The 22,676-nt window shown below is 40.0% G+C and overlaps 1 protein-coding gene across 1 annotated transcript in view; it reads right to left on the bottom strand.

Moving 5' to 3' along the window:
* Window positions 1-22,676, bottom strand: part of LOC126297496 (protein artemis-like) — an 80,225-nt gene that overhangs the window by 42,930 nt on the left and 14,619 nt on the right. Inside the window, exon 4 of the mRNA XM_049988381.1 lies at window positions 3,463-3,623. Within this exon, the coding sequence (XP_049844338.1) occupies window positions 3,463-3,623 (161 nt within the window). The remainder of the gene's footprint in view (window positions 1-3,462; window positions 3,624-22,676) is intronic.

The raw sequence follows: 22,676 nt of genomic DNA, 5'->3' as shown, positions 1-22,676 counted from the left end.
CATCTCGAGCCAGGAGAGGGTGGCACTCAGGCAGCTACGGGAGGATGCCAGCGTTGTAGTTCTGCCAGCTTATAAGGGTAAGCTTTATCCCAAAGCACCTGTACCACCCTGACACTATGGACTCCCCAAGGTCCATAAGAAGGGGGACCCCTCTTCGACCTATTGTCAATAACATCGGTGCAGCGACATACCTCACTGCACAATACCTGAAGAAGATATTGGCACCATATGTGGGCAAATGTGCACACCACATTCGGAACTCTGAGGACTTCCTACAATGGTTAAGGCAGCTACACATCTTGGACTCTGACATAATGGTCAGTTTCAATGTGGTGTCGCTCTTCACACGAGTGGCACTCACCGATTCACTCAATATCATTGCTCGACCTGTTCAAGCATGTACTGACCTCAACATATTTTCTTTATGGGGGTCAATTTTATGAGCAAACTGAAGGAGTGGCAACGGGCAGCCCTTTATCACCAGTGGTAGCCAACCTTTTCATGGAAAGGTACGAAGAGGAGGCACTTGCATCAGCCACTTACCAACCCAAGTGCTTTCTTAGGTATGTTGATGACACTTTTGTCATTTGTTCCCATGGTAGGGAGAAGCTAGATGACTTTTTGGAACATCTAAATTCACGCCACCCAAGTATAAAATTTACTATGGAGCTAGAGAAGTATGGACAGCTCCCATTATTGGGTGTCCTGGTCAAGAGGAGGGCAGATGGCACTCTTGGGCACAGTGTGTATCATAAGCCCACACACACTGACTTATACCTTCAAGCCAGTAGCTGCCACCACCTGGCACAAAAGAATGGAGTCTTGAAAACATTAGTTCACAGGGCTCGAGCTCTGTCAGACACGGAAAGTCTGGCCACAGAGATAGAACATCTACACCTGGTGTTCAGCAGAAATGGATACTCCTCCACAGACATCCAAAGGGCACTTCGTACTACCAGTCAACCACAGGGTACACAAGAGGAGCCAGAGGAGGCAAAGAAGGTGGCATACCTGCCATATGCTTGACCTATTTCTGCAAAGATCAGCAGAATTCTTTAAAAATATGATATAAGAGTATCTTCTGTCCACCCTCCAAAATTGGGACCATGCTAGGGAGTGTGAAGGACGACCTGGGGCTACGTAAACCAGGCATTTACAACATCCCGTGCCAGTGTGGAAAGTCATACATTGGCCAGACAACCAGGATGGTGGACATCAGGTGCAAAGAACACTAGACTCGGACAGGCAACAAAATCTGCCATAGCGGAGCACTGTCTGGAGCTCGACCACTCAATGGACTATAACAACACCAAAATTGTGACACAGACGCCAAGATTTTGGGACAGTGTCATAAAGGAGGCCATCGAAATCAAGGTCACAGACAACCTAATAAACCGAGACAGTGGTTAGCAGCTCAGCTTGGCGTGGAGTCCGGCTTTGGAGCTTATCAGGGCTTAACAAAATAAACCAACAAACTCCTCAAGAAGTAGTAACACTGCAGGAGTAGCGCCAGGCGGGTGCGGACCGTGAACGCAACTTCCGACGCAGCACGGGCCTCTGACAGCCGCCACGACCGCAAATGATGGACGAGCTTAGCATGGACGACCGTCGGAGCACCAGGGAAGTTCCAACACCGCAGGATCAGCGCCAGATGGGCGCAGACCACGAATGGACCGCCCAACAAAGGACAGGCCTCAGAGAGTTGCCACAGATGGAGACCAAGTCGGGCGCAGACATCCGAGGGAGTATCGGGGAAGAAACAACACCTTATAAGCAGCGCCAGGCGGGCGCGGACCGCGAACAGAGCCCCCGACGCGAGACAGGCCTCAGACAGCAGCCACAACTGCAGATGGTGGACTAGGCGGGCGCCGACATCTGTCAGAGCACCAGGGAAGTGCCAACACCTCAGGAGCAGTGCCAAATGGGCGCGGACCACGAACGGAATGCCGCATGCGGGTCCGGCCCCAGACAACTGCCACGACCACAGATGGTGGATGAGCCGGGCGTGGGCGTCCATGGGAGTACCAGAGAGGGGTAAAAACCTCAGGCACCTGGCAGACGCGGACCGCGAACGAAACGCCCGACACAGGACAGGCCTCAGAGAGCTGCCACAGATGGCGCCCAAGTCAGGCGTGGACGTCCGAGGGAACACCGGGGAAGAGACAACACATTACAAGCAGCGCCAGGCGGGTGCGGACGGCAAAGATAGCACCCAGCGCCCTCTGGGCATAAATACTGGACAAGATGTTCCAACATGGCCGACACAAACATCCGGCAGTAGTCCCGATTATTCCACATGTCAATGTACCATACTGTTGATAGATAACAAATAAGTGAGTATACAGACAATTTTCTCCAATATGTGACTGGCTTTATTTAGAGTACAACATATGGTGTGGCTCAGTGGTTGACTGGGCAAAGCATCAGTCAACAAATCCAAATGTTTGGGTCCTAGGATTCTTTTCTGTCACTTACTGCTTCTCTTCACTCTGACAACTATTTGGATGTATGAAAAATGCTAAGGAGCAACGCAATTTGGAGGCTGTGTCAAACTGCAGTCTTCCTATAACCAATTTGGTAATTCAGTTCAAAATTCTGAGGAAGGCAAGTGTATACCAGCTACAATAGAACCATACCTAGTAAAGCACTGTAGTTGATTACAATTAGAGCCACATATACTTTCCAGAAATATGACTTCTAATCACCATTGAAGGAAAATAACATATGGTTATACCACCCATGTTCTCAATAATGATAAACAATCTATCAGGCAGTGTAAGCTACAATCTCAAATTCCTTGTTGAAAGTACTGTAGTGTGTAGGGAAGTACATGTACTGAGTAACTGTAGAGGAATTAAGAACAACATTCATGTAATTTCTACTTGTTACAGTGAATGGCAGCATTCCTTAAATGCAAATAAATGAATCCAAACTAACAAGAACAACATAGACAAAAATAGTAACATTTGAGAGGAGTGCCAGTAAAATGCTGCTAGATCACGTAATTTAAATATCATGTATAGACATCTCATTAGCAAGTGATACATACAGGAACTACATAAAATTAGTTCTGGGAAGTATGGAAGGAAAACTTCCACCTGGAACAATTCTGGAAAAATTTGTTGCATTTTTTTTAAATGTGTGAAACTTTTGAGATCTGGTTCTCTTGCTTAAATTATATCAAATACATTGCCTCAGTTTCAGTTAGCATTTTAAAACTTGAACACACGATGTATTGATTTAATTGTACTGCCTCATGACTAAGAAAGTTACCACTGTTATGAAAACTACACAATCTTGTTCTTCGAAATAATATTAATTTCAATTATAAGCTATTGCACTGTGATGCAACACCTTTAAAATTCCAGTGTTATGTGATGTTGGTTGCGAAATTTTAGTATGCTACATATCTTCAGGAGTACACATTGTGTAAGTTTACAAGCATATGGTTTAAATACTTACATGGCGACAGCATGCATGTACTCTTGTGAAACAATCATCAGTTAAGCAGGTACGAATCTCTTCAATTCCTTCGTATTGTAAGTATTTATTACGTTTCACATGTACTTTAATACCTAAAGTTTCTTTAATTTTTGCAAAGATGAATTCAGTTCCACAATGAGCTGAAAAAATTAAGAAAGAGATTAAATGTGCTTGTTGTTACTACTGCCAATATGAAGCTTAGGGCTTAACAATGCAGCCATCTACATAACAAACAATGTACTAAATGACACACACACACACACACACACACACACACACACACACACACACACACACACACACACAGAGAGAGAGAGAGAGAGAGAGAGAGAGAGAGAGAGAGAGAGACAGAGAGAGAAAGCTTAAGTTATAAGTCATAACATTTATATCAATGATGTTTTGCTATATCTTGTGTTAAAGATGCTACAGTCAGAAATAGTTTCACCTTTATTCAAATGGCGGTGATTATTACTGTTTGTGGTAAAGGGACTGTATTACCCAGATTTCACACATTTTGATGCTATGGCACTAAATATTAAAGGCATTTGGGAAGTTCTTCGCAAAATACAAATAATGCAATGAGTATAGGTAACCACTTGCCATATAGCTGATGTTTACTTGATACTATCAGCAAAACTGTTTATAATGTCATTTTCAAAGAAAGTATGACAGTGTGGCTGAAGCCAACTGCATATCAACTGTAGCATATCTGCATCAGTGATCATGTGCTCTCCATCTAGAGCTCCCTTGAGTGGCCCAAGCACATGGAACTCACACAGTGACAAGTACGCTTGAGGTTCAAGGGCAGCCCAATGTATACCAACAAAATTTTGTTGAGTTATTGTTGCAGTGTGAGGTGGCATTGTCATGGAGAAGCAATACACGTCTGTTCTGGGTACTGCATCATGTTGAGATGTTGAGCAGTGGACAGCTCACACTTGGCGAAGGGGTCACAGAAGTATGAAGCATCAATGGTAAGATGTTCTGACAAGAAATTGACCAGCAGAAAACTTTTGCAGCCACAGAACACTGTGGCTATGATCTCACCAATGGACAACCATATCTTGGCTTACATAAGATCCCTCCACTGCTCCTTTTCGCTCCATACTGACTTTCTTTGATTAAAGGGTGTAACACTGGACTGAAGTCTTGTCACATGCAATGTTTTTTGTAGAAAAACATTACCGCCTTCCTCATACTTGAAGAGAAGCACGCAAAAAACTGCTTCTTGCACAGCTTTCTGTTCTTCATTCAGAAACTTTGAAACCCATAAGGCTGACACATTCTACAACAACAAATCATTTTGAACAGTTCTATAAATGATTTGAAGAAATTGCAAAAAGACAGGAAATTAAGGATACAAGACCCAGATAATTTGAAAGAATCAGAGGTTGTTAATGGTTTCAGATGAAGAATTAGGCAACAACTGACAAGAACAGGGGAAAAGAATAAGGCACAAGATGAATGGGGAGCTTTGAAAGAGAAAATAGTGAAAGCAGCCGACGATCAAATAGAAAGACGAGGCCGATTAGATTAGGTTAGATTAGATTAATACTAGTTCCATGGATCATGAGTACGATATTTCGTAATGATGGGGAACGAGTCAAATTTTCCAATACATGACATAATTAAGTTAATTTATCAACATAACTAAGTTAATATAACTTTCTTTTAAAATTTTTCAATAATTTTTTTTTCTTAATTTATATCTAAAAATTCCTCTATGGAGTAGAAGGAGTTGTCATTCAGAAATTCTTTTAATTTCTTCTTAAATACTTGTTGGTTATCTGTCAGAATTTTGGTACTATTTGGTAAGTGACCGAAGTCTGTAGTGGCAGTATAATTCACCCCTTTTCGTGCCAAAGTTAGATTTAATCTTGAATAGTGAAGATCATCCTTTCTCCTAGTATTGTAGTTATGCACACTGCTATTACTTTTGAATTGAGTTTGGTTGTTAATAACAAATTTCATAAGAGAGTATATATACTGAGAAGCTACTGTGAATATCCCTAGATCCTTAAATAAATGTCTGCAGGATGATCTTGGGTGGACTCCAGCTATTATTCTGATTACAGCTTTTGTGCAATAAATTCTTTATACCTCAGTGATGAATTACCCCAAAATATGATGCCATATGCAAGCAATGGGTGAAAATAGGCGTAGTAAGCTAATTTACTACGATGTTTATCACCAAAATTTGCAATGACCCTTATTGCATAAGTAGCTGAACTCAAACGTTTCAGCAGACCATGAATGTGTTTCTTCCAATTTAATCTCTCATCAATGGACACACCTAAAATTTTTGAATAATCTACCTTAGCTATATGCTTCTGATTAAGGTCTATATTTATTAATGGCATCATACAATTTACTGTATGGAACTGTATGTACTGTGTCTTATCAAAATTCAGTGAGAGTCTGTTTACAAGGAACCACTTAGTAATTTTCTGAAAGACATTATTGACAATTTCATCAGTTAATTCTTGTTTGTCAGGTGTGATTACTATACTTGTATCATCAGCAAAGAGAACTAACTTTGCCTCTTCCTGAATATAGAACGGCAAGTCATTAAAATATATATATTAAGAACATCATCAAAGGACCCAAGATGGACCCTTGTGGAACCCCATTCTTGATAGTTCCTCAGTTTGAGGAATGTGCTGATCTTTGCATATTATGAGAACTGTTTATTTCAACTTTCTGCACTCTTCCAGTTAGGTACAAATTAAACCATTTGTGCACTGTCCCACTCATGCCACAATACTTGAGCTTGTCTAGCAGAATTTCATGATTTACACAATCAAAAGCCTTTGAGAGATCACAAAAAAATCCCAATGGGTGGTGTTCAGTTATTCAGATCATTCAAAATTTGATTGGTGAAATCATATATGGCATTTTCTGTTGAAAAACCTTTCTGGAAACCAAACTGACATTTTGTTAGTACTTCATTTTTACAGATATGTGAAGCTACTCTTGAATACATTACTTTCTCAAAAATTTTGGATAAGGCTGTTAGAAGGGAGATTGGACGGTAATTGTTGACATCAGATCTATCCCCTTTTTATGCAAAGGTATAACCATAGCATATTTCAGTCTATCAGGGAAAATGCCCTGTTCCAGAGAGCTATTACACAGGTGGCTGAGAATCTTACTTATCTGTTGATTACAAGCTTTTAGTATGTTGCTTTTAGAAAGGATAACACAGGTGTTACCGAATTTAATTGATGAAAGAAGAAAATATAAAAATGCAGTAAATGAAGCAGGTGAAAGGAAATCAAATATCTAAAAACTGAGACTGACAGGAAGTGCAAAATGGCTAAACATGAATGGCTACAGCAAAAGTATGATGATTTAGAAGCATATACCACAAGGAGAAAGATAGATGCTGACTACAGAAAAATTACAAAAGCCTTTGGAGAATAGAGTAGCAGCTGTATGAAAATCAAGAGCTATGATGAAAACCCATTTCTAAGCAAAGAAAGGAAAGCCGAAAGGTGGAAGGAGTATAAAGAGGATCTAAGCAATGGAGATGTACTTGAGGGCAATATTATAGAAATACAAGAGGACAGAGATGAAGAAATGGAAGATAAAATACTGTGAGAAGAATTTGACAGAGAACTGAAAGACCAAAGTAAAAACAAGTCTCCAGGAGTAGATGACATTCCCTCAGAACTACTGATAGCCTTGGGAGAGCCAGCCCTGACTAAACATTACCATCTGATGTTCAAGAGACAGGCAAAGTACAGTCAGACTTTAAGTAGAATGTAATAATTCCAATTACAAAGAAAGCACGTGTTGACACGTGTCAATACTACCGAACTATCAGTTTAATAAGTCATGGTTGCAAAATGTTAACACGAATACTTTACAAAAGACTGAAAAAACTGGTTGAAGGCAACCTTACAGAAGATCAGTTTGAATTACTGAGAAATATAGGAACAAGCAAGACAATGCTAACCCTACAACTTTGCTAAGAAGATAAGTTAAGGAAAGGCAAACCTACATCTATAGAATTTGTAGACCTAGAGAAAGCTTTTGATAATGCTGACTGGAACACTCACTCTGAAATTCTGAGGGTAGCAGGTGTAAAATACAGGAAGCAAAAGGCTTTTACAGAAATCAGAGAGCAGTTATAAGAGTCGATGGGCATTAAAGGGAAGCACTGGTTGAGCACTGAGGGAGACAAGGTTGTTGTCTATCCCTGATGTTATTCAGCCTGTACACTCAGCAAACAGTACAGGACACGAAAGAAAAATTTGAGATAGGAATTACAGTCCACGGAGAAGAAATAAAAGCTTTTAGGTTTGCCAGATGACACTGTAACTCTGTCAGAGATGGCAAAGGACTTGAAAGAGCAGTCAAATGGAATGATCAGTGTCTTTAAAGGATGATATAAGATACAAATCAACAAAAGGGAAACAAGGATAATGCAATGTAGTCAAATTCAATCAAGTGATGCTGAGGAAGATATACTAGGAAACAAGATACTTAAAATATGATATGAGTTTTGTTATTTGGGCAGTAAAACAACTGATGTAGGCAGCAGTAGATAGGATATAAAATGTAGATTGGCAATGGCAAGAAAATCATTTCTGAAGAAGAGAAATTTGCTGACGAAAAATATAGATTTAAGTAACTTCCTGGCAGATTAAAACTGTGTGCCCTACCGAGACTCGAACTCGGGACCTTTGCCTTTCGCGGGCAAGTGCTCTACCATCTGAACTACTGAAGCACGACTCACGCCCGGTCCTCACAGCCTTACTTCTGCCAGTATCACGTCTCATACCTTGCAAACTTCACAGAAGCTCTCCTGTGAACCTTGCAGAACTAGCAGTCCTGAAAGAAAGGATACTGCAGAGACATGGCTTACCCACAGCCTGGGGGATGTTTCCAGAATGAGATTTTCACTCGGCTGCAGAGTGAAAATCTCATTCTGGATACATTTAAGAGTCAGGAAGTCTTTTTTGAAAGTATTTGTCTGGAGTGTGGACAAGTATGGAAGTGAAACATGGAAGATAAACAGTTTACACAAGAAGGAAGCTTTTGAAATGTGGTGTTACAGAAGAATGTTGTAGATTATATGGGTAAATAAACTAACTAACAAGGAAGTACTGAATAGAACTTGGGGGGGGGGGGGGGAATAAATTTGTGGCACAACTTGACTTAAAGAAGGGATCTGTTGATAGGACACATTCTGAGACATCAAGGGATCACCAGTTTTTAGTACTGGAGGGAAGTGTGGATGGTAAAAATCCTAGAGGGAGACCGAGAGACAAATACAGTATGCAGAACAAATACAGGCTGTAGGTTGCAGTAGTTATTCAGTGGTGAAGAGACCTGCACAGAATAGAGTAGCACCAAATCAGTCTTCAGAGTGAAGAAAACAATCAACAATAAATATAACTGTCACATTGATACTACAATCATTTCTCTGTAATTTTTTCTCTATTTATATTCACTTCTATAAATGAAATAGTTGACTAAGTCAATCAATACTAGACACAATAAAACAATGCTCTGTTCGCATCATAAAATTTACAAATTTTCGTCGAAAGATGTCAGTGTTGAAGAGTTGTACTTGCTGGAAGAATGATTATGCTTAGCAGTATTCTAGTTCTTGTAGGTGAATGTTTAGGCACAAAGCAATGAAAAATATTAAATGAAGAGAAGTTAAAGATAAATGTGGAATATTTTTTAATTTCATCAAAAAAAGAAAATGATAAAAATGATCATGGTAATTGTGTTAGTTTTGATTTTTCAAGCAAATTTAAATGTGAATTTTTAGTGAAATTACTTGGTTAATATTTACATCATAGGTTTAATTAAAAAAGTAAATTCAACTTTAATTGTCAAAAAGTTACAAAACTAACAGCAGCTGCAACTGCACGGCTCACCTTAGTCTCAGTTTTGGCAGTATTAGGGCAGTAATTTTTAGGCAGAGTATTTATGAATAAATAAGAAAAACTGAACTATTTTGTGTTTTTTAAGTTTTGTTTCTAAAAGTAAAAATATGTGATTTATGTAAGAATAAAGCGCAATCCAAAAAGGAACAACCTGGTGATTTTTGCAGCTAACGACGATGACATGATAATTTGGCCAACATTCACTGACATGTGATTCATCAAGATGAATGTAGTACGTCAACGAATTGTTTCCTGCTCTAAAACTTCCTATCATTTGTAACTAACCCTTTATTTTAATGAGAACATTGCAGATTCTGAGATGAGACCTCTCACTAATTTATAATTTAAATGTGAGCAGGAATATTTCAGTGCAGACTATTCAACATATTTACATGGAATGGTGTACCATTCACAGCCATGTGAAACAATGTAAAAACAGCAATTCTAAAGATATCATAACCAGCAACAACTGGACACAACTATCATGCCTTATCAATGACAATCCGTTTCAAATCTGACAAGAATTATTGCTATCAGTGAAAGCAGATCCATCTCAACCAGTTTTGAGCAAATATTGTGAAAGGAACGGCATGCAATGAACATTTGGAGTCAGGTACACTCTTTGTCAAAGTCTGGTCAGCAGTTTGTCATCGCAGAGTCAAAGTCCATGCTGCTCTCAACTTGGGACAAAGAAAATGGCCACACTGTTCCTGGAAGAAGTCTTGTCTTCTGTTAGAGATTTTTATGCCATGTCTGTATCCATCGTCTAGTGGTAGACATCATCTGAATGCAACACCTGGTGATCAAAACCACTAGTCGCCTAAATTTTTATAGAGCATCTTATCTGAATGCTTAAATCCTGAGGGTAATGGTAGAATAGATACAATGTAGTTTTCTTTCTAACACGCTATTAATAACAGCTCCATTCAATAACATTTCTGCAAAAAACTTCTCAGCAGACTGCCTTTGAACACCACATGCGCCAGACCTCTCTGTGGCCCATTTGCTGGTACCCAGTACCAACTGCTGCAGCAGCACTGCACTTCCTCGCCTTTTGTTGAAAGTACCAGCTACCGCTCATCTCTCTAGATAGTATAAAATACTTTACTGTTGTTGAGTGATGCTCTACAAAAAAATGTCTACAATTTGCATTCCACACTCAACAACAACACTGGAGGCAAATAAGACATTTCAATATAATAAGTATTTTATTACGCTAACAAGGCATGAGTATCACTCAATTTTAATTTTATAATTTGTGATCCAACTAGAATACCTCATTACATCATTTATTGTTATTAATAATGCTTTATAGCTCATTTCTTTTCCTTTTAAAAGTGATTCTTCATGCAGTTTTTCCTAAGGAATTCAAATGTTTTCGTCAAGTCACAATGAGTGACTGTGGTGTAAAAACCATGTGTGAATACCTTGCAGCTCATGCTTTATAGCAATGCAAGCACCCTGCACAATTTGTGACCACAACAATGCTTTACCATTGACTCAGCTGCTGATTATAGAGTTAAAACTGTAAATGGAAGGCAATGTTTCCTAGGCTTTTTTTTTTAATGCTGTTTGAATGAGTTATGCCAATGGGTTTATTCTTGCTTTTATTTATACAGCAATGTAAACTAACATGGAAATTCTGGGTAATGAAGTGCGTGTCTCAGTTGTGGCAGTCAATTCTGAATACAATTTGTAAGTCTTCTATTAACCTTAATCCAATACCATGTGGGAGCAGGCATATTGGTCTGCTTTATGGATAAGAAGCAACAACAGATAAAAAAAGTTGTAGAAAAAATTTGAAGGAACCATAAGTGAGATGGATTTGTATTCTTTTTATCATTTGGGTATCAGACAAGAGGGGAACATTATGAAATCAATCAACAGTCTAGTTAGTATGCATTATACGTATAGATCTACAGGTGAAAAATGTATGAACACATGCTTTTACTTGGACCCTCTGTGATGAGTGAAAGTCAGCTGACTTCGTGTAGTTCAGGAATGTTTATGCTTGTTGCCAACCTGAGCTATGTCACAGTATTGTTCACGACAACAATAAGTACCCATTGTGAATACAATGTTGATCCATATGCATCATTGTGCGTAGGGATTGATATTATTTCTAAAAATGAATAAAGTTTCATGTTACTTCTGTGATGCATTAATCCATTACAGTTCATTTCTTTTATATACTATAAGCTGGCTGCTCCAAGAAAAGGAGGCAGGGCTTGTCTAAGCAGCAAATGTGCTATAAGCCCATCACAAGCTTGCACTCCCAGCATCCTCCATTCAGGGGCCAAATAAAAGTGTGTGATAAGTATTTGTATATACACGCACACACACACACACACACACACACACACACACACACACACACACAGAGTCGATTTCAAGGAGCAAAATGTTTGCTATTTTGATATCTTACTGTTTCGTAATATGTGGAGCAATGTTGGTTTCCAATTATTTTTTATTCCACTGATATAAGCTTTTATTGTAAACTATCAAAGTGTTATTTGTTCACATTTTGGGTAAATTGTAATTGTGATGGAAAATTACATACGTCACAATTTCATATGCTGCACGAGCATAAATTAATATCACTAGCTTCGCTATCCCTACACTGAAATGATATAACACCACCTTTTATATCAAAAGCTTAAAGAATGAGGAATTCTAGAGTAAATTTAATTGAATGCCTTAAATAGACAGACAGAGAAGAGATGTTAAAAAGTATCTACAGATAATGCTTCATAAAAATAAAATTCATGCACTCCACCCCTTCCGAGAGCCCATATAAGATGAGCATGACAAGCATTTCACTACATAACTGCTCCTAGCACAGCTAAGAATTTGCAACATCACTGCAAATATTTGGCAACTCTGCAACAGCCCATTATGTCCATGTGTGGCCCTGAATTTTTCCACTAAATTCACTTCACATTCCCTTTCCACTTTGATAACTTATGATTCATAATCCTCATGTAAGATGAGGCTATGAGAGATAAAATTTAATTTTTTGGACTACAGAAATGCCGTAGTTGACAGAAGTAACAATTGTTCTTATCTTTAATGTTGCGTTATGAGGCTCAGTGAGCAATATTGCATTGAGAAAGAGCAGCTGCCTATAGGGCCTTGTTAGCTCAATGGTTCCGCACATGTGTTGTGATACAAGAGCTGTGTGAGGGACCAGTGCACTCTAGGTTCTTATTTTCCACTTTATTTAATGGAGAAACAAAATGCTACAAGAAATTCATTAACAAAATCTGCAGAAAACCTTAACACATTCAGTCCTCTCACAAGCTTAACTCAGTAGGTTGTTTTAATGGTCATAGATGCCTGCTTTGCAAACACAAAGCTGCTTCACTATGTGAACACTTCTGAAGAGCTTCGACATAACTATCAACAGTACAAATTTGAGTTTTGTTTGTCACATAGGACCCATAAGGCATGGGAGTAACTACGAAGTTAATACAGTTTTTCCATGCTAAATCTGTGAATAGATATTAGGCACCCTTGTAGAAGTTTGCTGACACCAGCATTAACAATATCCTTCCATTCTGGGTAGCTGCAAAAAAAGGGCAGTTCTGTTGGTTTAAATCTAATTTAATACCTTAAAAATCTATTTTGATCAGCATTAATTTCTCCATGAGACCTTACTTGGACCTCAAAATGTGCAGTGTGCTTGCATTGTTATAGAGCATGCTCTGCACACAGTTTATTGCGTACAATTACAATAAAATATCAAACAATGACAGTAAAACACATTACACCACAATTACCACGTGTCAGCAAATGGGTCCCACAGAGCTCTGGTGCATGTGGTTTCCAAAAGTAGTCTGCTGAGAAGTCTTTCACAGAACTGTTATTACGGGTGTGTCAGAAAATGAAATACTTTGCATCTTAGCTAAAATTCCATTCAGGACTTAATCATTCAGTGTAGGGATAGCAAAGCTAGTGATATTAATTTATGCTCGTGCAGCATATGAAATTGTGACGTATGTAATTTTCCATCACAATTACAATTTACCCAAAATGTGAACAAATAACACTTACTTTGATAGTTTACAATAAAAGCTTATATCAGTGGAATAAAAAGTAATTGGAACCACAAAAATTTAGGCACTGAGTGGTTTTCCACCAGGCATGGAATTCAAACAACAGGTGGCTTACAGCTAGACCACAGGTTTATATGTATCATAAAAGCCCAAACAGAAGACAAGACTTCCTCCAGGAACTGCCACAATCTACAGTGTTGCCCATTTGTGCAGTTAGCATGTTATCAGCATGACCTCATCATTTGTCCCAATGTCACGCACGGGGCAGACTTTGACTCTGCAGCAGCCGCTCCCCGACCATGTTTGTTGTCAAAGAGTGTATGTGACAAAAGACCAGTGTTCACAGTGGTACCTACAGCTGCATGTCTTAAATGGGCCAGACAATATGGAAACTGGAGAGTAGTTGACAGGAAGCCCATAGTGTGGACCAATGAGTCATCTTTGCTTGTTTTCAAATGATTCAAGGCACTGAATGCACAAACAGTCAAATGAAGCAAGTATCTCAGAGGGTGTGGAAAATGCCGGTCAGAGGTAGTTTCGCAATGATTTGGGGCTGATTTTCATCCCACAACTTGGGCCCAGTCATGCTGGTTACTCTGAATATCAACTAGGATGTTTAATTAAATGTTACTGATGACTAGCTGTTACCCTATTCTTCTGTACTTTACGATCAGTATGTTGTGGACACTTCTGTTATCCGAGATGACAACAGCCAGCTTCACAGGACAAGACACACCCATTCCTGGTTTGATGAACACTCAGGCTCACTATTGCACCTTGAGTGGCCATGGATGGCTTTAACTCGATAACGCTTACCTGAAGACACGTGTGGGCTTTCTTCTCTACTGAATTGAGGCCTGTATCAAAGCTAGATGGTATTACCCAAGCAAAATAAGCATAAGGAGAGCATTGTAAGAAGCTTTCAATGAATTGGAAAGTAAAATTATGCCATCTGATCTTACTGGAAATTCTAAGAAGTTTTGGTCTTATGTAAAGTCAGTAAGCAGATCAAAATCATGTTTTCAGTCACTTAGTGACCTTGCTGGTTCCAAAATAGAAGAGCAGGCTGAAACACTAAATCTGGTGTTCCACAATTGTTTCACCATGGAAGATGGTAATTCAGTACTCCTATTCAATGATCGCATTAACTCCAAAATGGCAGACAATGAGTTAAGTGATCACAGATTAGAAAATCAACTAAAATCACTCAAAACTGGAAAGGCATCTGGACCAGATCAGATGTATATGACATTTTAGAAAGGCTATTCATAAGAACTTGCTTCTCTTCTAGCATCAGATTGCCATGCGTTGTTACAACAATGAAGTGTATTATGTATTAAAGTGCAAGTAAGTCCAATTTTCATGAAGAGTCGAGAGAGACACACACACACAATTACAGGTCCATAACACTGATATCAATCTGCAGCAGAATTATGGAACACATTTTATACTCGCACATTATGACAGCACAGTTCTTCATGGAATCATTTAGTAAGTGTGACAACATTATGGAGAAGCTATACTAACTCTGCAGACACTACAGAAGAGGCATTACGAGGTGCTATCCAAAATTTTCCAGACTGGTGCTGCCATCTGTTGAAAACCTTACCTTTAGACTAATGGTCACCATCACCCTCGAAGTAGTTCCCATCTGCACATGCACACTGGTCCCAGCACTTCTGCCACTGGTCAAACGTTTTCTGGAAGTCCTGTCCTTTGAGGGTGTTTATCACCACCAGCATTGCTTCTTGAATTCTCTCTAAAGTGTCAAACTGATGGCCTTTCAACTTGAGTTTCAGTTTTGGGAATGGTGCGAAGTCACAAGGTGCCAAATCTGGCGAGTACAGAGGGTGGGGTACAACTGCCATGTTGTTTTTTGTCAAAAAGGTCCTGGTGAGTAAGGATGTGCAACAGGGCGAGTTGTCATGATGCAGCAGCCGGTTCCCTCAATACCAAAGTTCGGGCCGTCGGCATCATACATTTTCATGGAGCCATCGCAAAATGTCACAGTAGTATGCAGAATTCACTGTTTGGTTGGGTGGGATGAATTCTTTATGCACAATTCCCTAGGTATCAAAGAAAACTATGCTTGTGCTCTTCACTTCGCTCTTCACTTGTCTCGCTTGTTTGGGTCTTGGAGAGCCCAGGCTCTTCCACTGGGACAATTGTTGCTTTGTCTCTGGGTCATAACTGTAAATCCAGCTCTCACTGCCAGTGATAATCCGTGATGAGAAGGTTGGATCATGAGATGCGCTGTTCTGTTCGCAGATCCACTGTAAAATCAGAAGACACCAAACACAGAGTATCACGGAAATCATTCTGGACACGCAACACGTCCTCCCAGATGAATGCCACTCCGTACACAGACTCATCAGATATGCAGCTCTCACCATCTAGTGGTGCAAAGATCTACTACTCCTACTTTCCAGATGGCAGCACCAATCCCAAAAATTTTTGACTCCACCTTGTAAATATCACAGAAATTCTGAGAGCTTATGTTTCAATAAAGTTGGGCAACATATAACTTTATCCCATACATCTCACATAATTACCACAACAGAAAAATAAAGCAAATTAGAGCTCATACAAAAGGTTATAAGCAGTTATTCTTCAGACATACCATTCCTGAAGGGAACAGAGAATGTGGGAAATTAAAATGTTAGCTGAAGTATACTCCATCACACACCACAAGATGACTTGCAGATTATAGATTAAGATTAGTGTGTGTCTCTTTCAGGGTGGCTAATTTTTAGTGTTTGATTATTGGAAAATGTTTTCAAACATAATTTGAGTGCCGTTCTTTCTGTAAATCAGTATCTATAATAATTTTGGACTCCCTTATCAGTCAGGGAATCGGAGGATTGAGCCCACAGTTTAGAACAGTGATACAGTCCGCTTGGTCCTGTTTTGTGTAGATCCCAAATAGCATTACTGCTTATGGGCCATTTGCGAAGAGTCACTGGTACACGAGGAATAATATGAAACCTAATTAAGATGCTCCATGATGAGCTGCAGCCAAATAAATATAATGGTTGAGGGTTGAATAACACTTAGGTGGTTTTTTTGTTCTACTGATTTTTATTTGTATGAACTAATGGCTTATTAGGCCATCTTCAGATAACTACTGGCTATTGTTTACAAGAAGCTTGTGTTCTTACGAACCAAACATTCTGAACTAAGATACAACACACTTACATACGATCTTTACTTGTGGTATTGTCTTTGGAAATGTCATGACTTTTGTTCTGTAAAACTGTTCTTTAACATAATAAATCACATTTTATGATTTGTCAGTACCATGTATGACAACAATTAGAATTATGTAGAATACACATAATCACAAAATTACATTTTTTTTTTAATTTTTGTGAACAGTTGCACTGGACACTGCACTGCTTAAGTGTTATTCAGCCCTCAATATGGAAATGTTCTATCATGAAGTGATGGAAGAATCCATAAATAAAATTTGTTGGTTGGTTGATTGATTGGGGGGAGGAGACCAAATAGCAAGGTCATTGGTCCCGTCAGATTAGAGAAAGATGGGGAGGAAGTCAGCAGTGCTCTTTCAAAGGAATCATCCCAGCATTTGCCTGAAGCAATTTAGGGAACTCACGGAAAACAAATCAGGATGGCTGAACACAGGTCTGAACAGTTGTCCTCCCAAATTCCAGTGTGCTAACCACTGCACCATCTTGCTTGGTCCAAATAAAATGTGGCTGACCAGCTTCAGCAAATGGATTGAATATAAATCTGGTTCTAATAGCACCTCAACTCAGGCTAATGTCATGGTGCACAAATTCACACACCATGTTTTGCCTCTTGGAAATTTAAAACAAGTTTGCTCTGCTACTGCTCCAACTGCCACATTAGTGACTTGTAATTGAGGAACAGTCATTTCAGGTGCAGATATAGTGATGTGTGCAGGACAAATGCTTAGTGGGCAGGACATTCATAAATGAACACTTGCCTGGGAATTTGTCCACAGCCATTTTAAATGCCCAAAATCTGGGAATTTATATAAAAAACTACTTTTCAAAGTTTTTACTTCTAGAATGTATAATTTACCAATTAAAATGAGGGATGTAACACACTTTATAATCTGTGTCAAATCTCTGAATATTACTGCAGAATGCTTATTGATAATAAAATTATTACCATGTGTATTAAACAGCTGACATTTGTTTCTTGATAATGAATGTATTCCTAAATGTTAAACTATTATCAGTGGGAAAAAATGGTTTACTGTCATTTGCAGTGACATTTGAGAGACTATAGTTTTCTATTCTGCTCCTTTCTTTATCTACTTTGGTATGACTGCACTGCTGTGAAGATACAATGAGAACACTAACATAAAAAGGACTTAATAACAAAGCATTGATGCCCATGACACTGGAATCATTCAATTCTGATACTAGTCCATTCCTGGAGAATCAGCGATTCTTGGAATCATGGAATTGGAATCGGTACATGATTCATCCCTAAGGAAAATCATTATGGATAAACTTTTTTTACTCTATTTTTTGTAGTAGTATAGTATAAGTAAAACTACTACCTACTTAATATAAACTGTACTTTATTTCAAGAAATACTTTTAAACTTGAGTTTTGTTCTCTTTCTTATTATGCGTTACCAAAAAAATTGGCATCATTAAAAATGTATAGTTATGTTTACAGTCCCATTTGTTTCTCCTAATAACGCTTCTCCAACTCTCAAGCAGCAATTTGGTTACCCAAACACTACAGAATAAGTGTTGCAAAACACCTCCAATACAAAATATCACCTTAAAATTTTTTTTATAGGTGCCATTTTCCAATCAATCTGTAAAATGCATAAATGCAAAGTCGTTTATGAATTTTGGGCATTTTCCGCGGCATGTTTCCTGGGAATTTGCCCCAACTTATAAATGCTCAAGCATTTTACAACACTATGTAGATATAGAACAGAAAATAAGAAAATAACTCGCAGACAACAAGCACTGAACTGAAGACTATATAAAAAATCAAAGAAAGGATAGGGATAAAATCAAGATTTGATATCCAGTCAATGATGAGGATGTTACAGATGGAGTATAAGAATGGGGCATGAAACTGAATACATCCATTTCAAAAGAACCATTCTGTCAAGCACCCTAGTTTATTTAAGGAAATATTTATGACTGGAAAGGGATTTAAGCCCGTATCATTCTGAATGTTAGTCCAGCCTATTAACCACTATGCCACCTTATGAAGTATAAAGCAGATTATACATTACTATTTGCTATAGCTAACATTTCCTTGAAGAAACACTATTCCTTGTGCATTTATTTTCCATGAGGTATCAACTGCTCAATCTCTAAAACAATTTCCTGGCAAAAACGGCAAGATTTTATTTTTTAATACATCTAATTAGCTTATCCCCTCGGCAGTGTCACAGGCATTTTCAAGATCACACAGGACACACATCATTTTCAAGATCTTGGAGAACACATGTAAGATGTCTGCTTAAGAAAGCATCTTGTGTTACCAACTCTTGGCTGGTTAAATCATCAGGAGCAGAGTACATCTCCTGAATCCATGTTGAAAATGGATATGGATCCCAGATCTAAAACCAAGAGTTAGCACTACTTGGTCATTCACTCCCTAGTTTTTCCTATGCAACTTGTGAGCACAACATTAAACTACTGGGCAATGAATGGTCCTTTCCTGGTGTCATGAAGATGAGGAAGTTCAAGACTGCCTTTTCCAACAAGTTGTCCAAGGGACAGTGCCCCAAATCTCAACTAATACTGACTCCAGCTCCAATATGGATTATGGACAATTGTATTCCTTGGTGACTGAATGGAAACACCATATAATCATTTCCATCACAAAATTACGATTATGCAAAGCTCTCTTTTGGTTCATGGTAACAGTAACTGAAAACTGAAATGTTCTGACATTGCCTATGTTATGTCTCCCAAGCATAATTTAGACACACTAGTTTCATTACCGCTGTTTTGGCAAGCTGCCATATCTGCCAGAAATGCTCTCAAATGATTTTGATACATTTCTGAAACTGAATATTTCATAGGTGCAGAAATATCATGGCCATTTTTCCATCTCTCAGATTTTTTGTCAGTCATTTGTGCCAGTGACCCAAGGGGTTGGAAGGCTATCTATATTTGAACATTCAGTGTCAATAATACGACTCCAACTGCACAGTGGCACTCATCATTTCATCAAATCACCAAACTGTTCACGGACTTTGGGATAGGCACTTCAGTGGAATGGTCAATGATACTTGCAAAGAGATACTGATAACTGTTTTGGAGTTCAAAAATATTCAGTCAGCTTCACAGCATAATCCATTCTAATAAGCATCAATTTTAGCAATTTCTTTTCAAGGACTGCTCTATCCGGATGAAGTATTCATTGAGAATCAAACCACCAAACAGTTTCCACAAGGCAGTGACTTCAAGGCTGGAAGGAGCTAAGGTCAATGCCAGAAAATAACCCTAATTCAGCGCTCACTACCTACTGTTCTGAAGTCATAGCACCTGTGATTACATGAGGCTCTCAACAACTCAGTCCTTCATGCAGATGAAAGCAGAGCCAACAACTTATGCATTAAAATCTTCTACGGATGGTTGGTTGGTTGGTTTAAAAGGGGGGGGGGGGGGGGGTGGAAGGGACCAAACTGCGTGGTCATCGGCCCCTTGTCCCTCCCATTAGAACAATTACCCAAGGGAAAGAAGGAAACAAAGAAAACGTACGGCACAAAAACTGGAGAAAGGAAGAACCAGAAGAATGACAGTACTACAACAAACACTGCAATGGACAAAACAGGACAAAAAAACCACACACACACACACACACACACACACACACACACACACACAAGAAACAGGGAGAGGAGATTAAAAACAAGAAAGCAGATTATCATGGCCAGCTGACAATGAGAATAAGAAAGGAGAAGCCAGCCACCCTGCAACACATTAAAACCTCCACCCCAAAAGCCCTAGGGTGGAGGGCACAGAGGGACAAAGGACATGTGCTAAAACTCAGATCAAATGATAAAACCTGCCCTCACAAATAAAATGTAAAAGTAAGGCTCCTGTTGAGGTATTGTCACCCAACACCAAAGGTAGCATGCTGGGAAAGTTAAAAGTCTACCTCAGAGTGTCTAAAAGTGGGCAGTCCAGCAAGAGGTGGGCGACTGTCAGTTGGGAGACACAGAGACACTGAGGTGGGTTCTCGCGATGGAGGAGGTAACCATGTGTGAGCCACGTATGGCCAATGTGGAGTTGACAAAGGACAACTGATTCCCTGCGAGAAGCCTGCAGGGAAGACTTCCACACATTCACAGTCTCCTTAATGACACGCAGTTTGTTGTGCATACTGTTATGCCACTCCGTCTCCCAAAGCCAAAAAACCTTGTGGCGTAAAACAATATGCAAGTCAGTTTCAGAGATGCCCATCTCCAGGAGCAGTTTTCATGTAGCCTGTTTGGCCAGCCTGTCAGCAAGTTTGTTGCCTGGGATTCCGATGTGTCGTGCGATCCACACAAACACCACTGAACGACTTGACCTTTCCAGAACAGAGGTGGACTCCTGGATGTTCGCTACCCAAGGATGGTGATGGTAGCACTGGTCGATAGCTTGTAAGCTGCTCAGGGACTCAGAACAGAGAAGAAACGACTCACCAGAACAGGAACGGATGTACTTAAGTGCACAAGATATGGCCACAAGCTCTGCACTGAATACACTGCACCCAGTGGGCAAGGAATGCTGTTCAATATGGCCTCTGTTGACATAGACAAAGCCAACATTACCATCAGCCATAGAGCCGTCAGTGTAAACAACTTCAGAGCCCTGGAACACGTCAAGAACTGAGAGGAAGTGACAGCAGAGAGTGGTGGGGTTAACAGAGTCCTTCAGGCCATGCAAAAGGTCCAGACACCATGGAGTTGTACATGAATGGACCTCAAGTAGAGGTGGAAAAGGGAAGGATTCCACTTCGGAGAGAAGGGATCGGACACGAACCGCAACCGTGAGCCCTGACCTGGGCTGCCAATGTGGGAGATGAACTGCCGCGGGTGGGAAAAGGAGATGGTAATTCGGATGCACAGGGGAACTACGAATGTGTGCAACATAACTAGTAAGCACTTGTGCACATCGGATCCACAATGGAGGGACTCCAGCCTCCACCAGGACACTGGTCACCAGACTCGTTCTAAAAGCTCCTGTCGCTAGGCAAACGCCACAGTGATGCACTGGGTCGAGGAAACGCAACGCTGAGGGCACCACCAAACCGTGGACCAGACTCTGATAGTCAAGGTGCGATTGAACAAGGACTCTGTAGAGTTGGTGCAGTGTAGAACAATCTGCACCGCAGTTGGTGTTGCTCAGGCAGTGGAGAGCATTGAGGTGCTGACAGCACTCCCACTTGAGCTGACGAACGTGAGGCAGCCAAGTCAATCGAGCGTTGAAAACCAGTCCTGAGAATTGATGTCTCCACTACAGTGATTGGATCATCATTAAGATAAAGTTCAGGTTCAGGATGAATGGTACGGATGAACAGCATGGCACCGGACAGAAGTGCATGACACACGACTTTACGGCTGAAAACTGAAGGCAGTAGGCTAGAGCCCATGGCTGCACCTTGTGAATGCCTCTGTGTAGGCGCCAATTAGCAACACAAGTTCTGGAGGAGCAATATGAAATGCAGAAGTCTTCCTCATACAGAGAAGGGGAGACTGACGGCCCTACAGCTGCTGCTAGGCCACTGATGGCCACTAAAAATAGAGATGCACTCAATACAGAAATCTGCGGAACAAAGTATGGAGCGACAGGAAGTCTTGGACAAAAATCGGGAGCAGTTCCCAGAGACCCCACTCATACATTGTGGCAAGGATATGATGTTGCCAGGCTGTGTCGTATGCTTTACGTAAGTCAAAAAAGACTGCAACCAGATGTTGGCGTCTGGGAAAGGCTGTTCGGATGGTAGAATCGAGGAACACAAGATTATCACTAGTAGGGTGACCCTGCTGGAAGCCGCCCTAACATGGAGCCAATAGGCCACATGACTCCGTGACCCAACCTAACCACCGACACACCATGCATTCCAGCAGCTGACAGAATGTTGGTGAGGCTGATGGGCCAATAGCTATCCACATCACGCAGATTTTTACTGGGTTTTAGCACCAGAATTATGGTGCTCTCCCGCCATCGCAATGGAAAGATGCCATCACACCAGATCCGGTTAAAGATGATTAGGAG

The sequence above is a fragment of the Schistocerca gregaria genome, chromosome X (assembly GCF_023897955.1).
Source record: "Schistocerca gregaria isolate iqSchGreg1 chromosome X, iqSchGreg1.2, whole genome shotgun sequence".
In the NCBI taxonomy this organism is placed as follows: Eukaryota; Metazoa; Arthropoda; class Insecta; order Orthoptera; family Acrididae; genus Schistocerca; species Schistocerca gregaria.
This window is presented reverse-complemented; position numbering and strand designations above follow the sequence as displayed.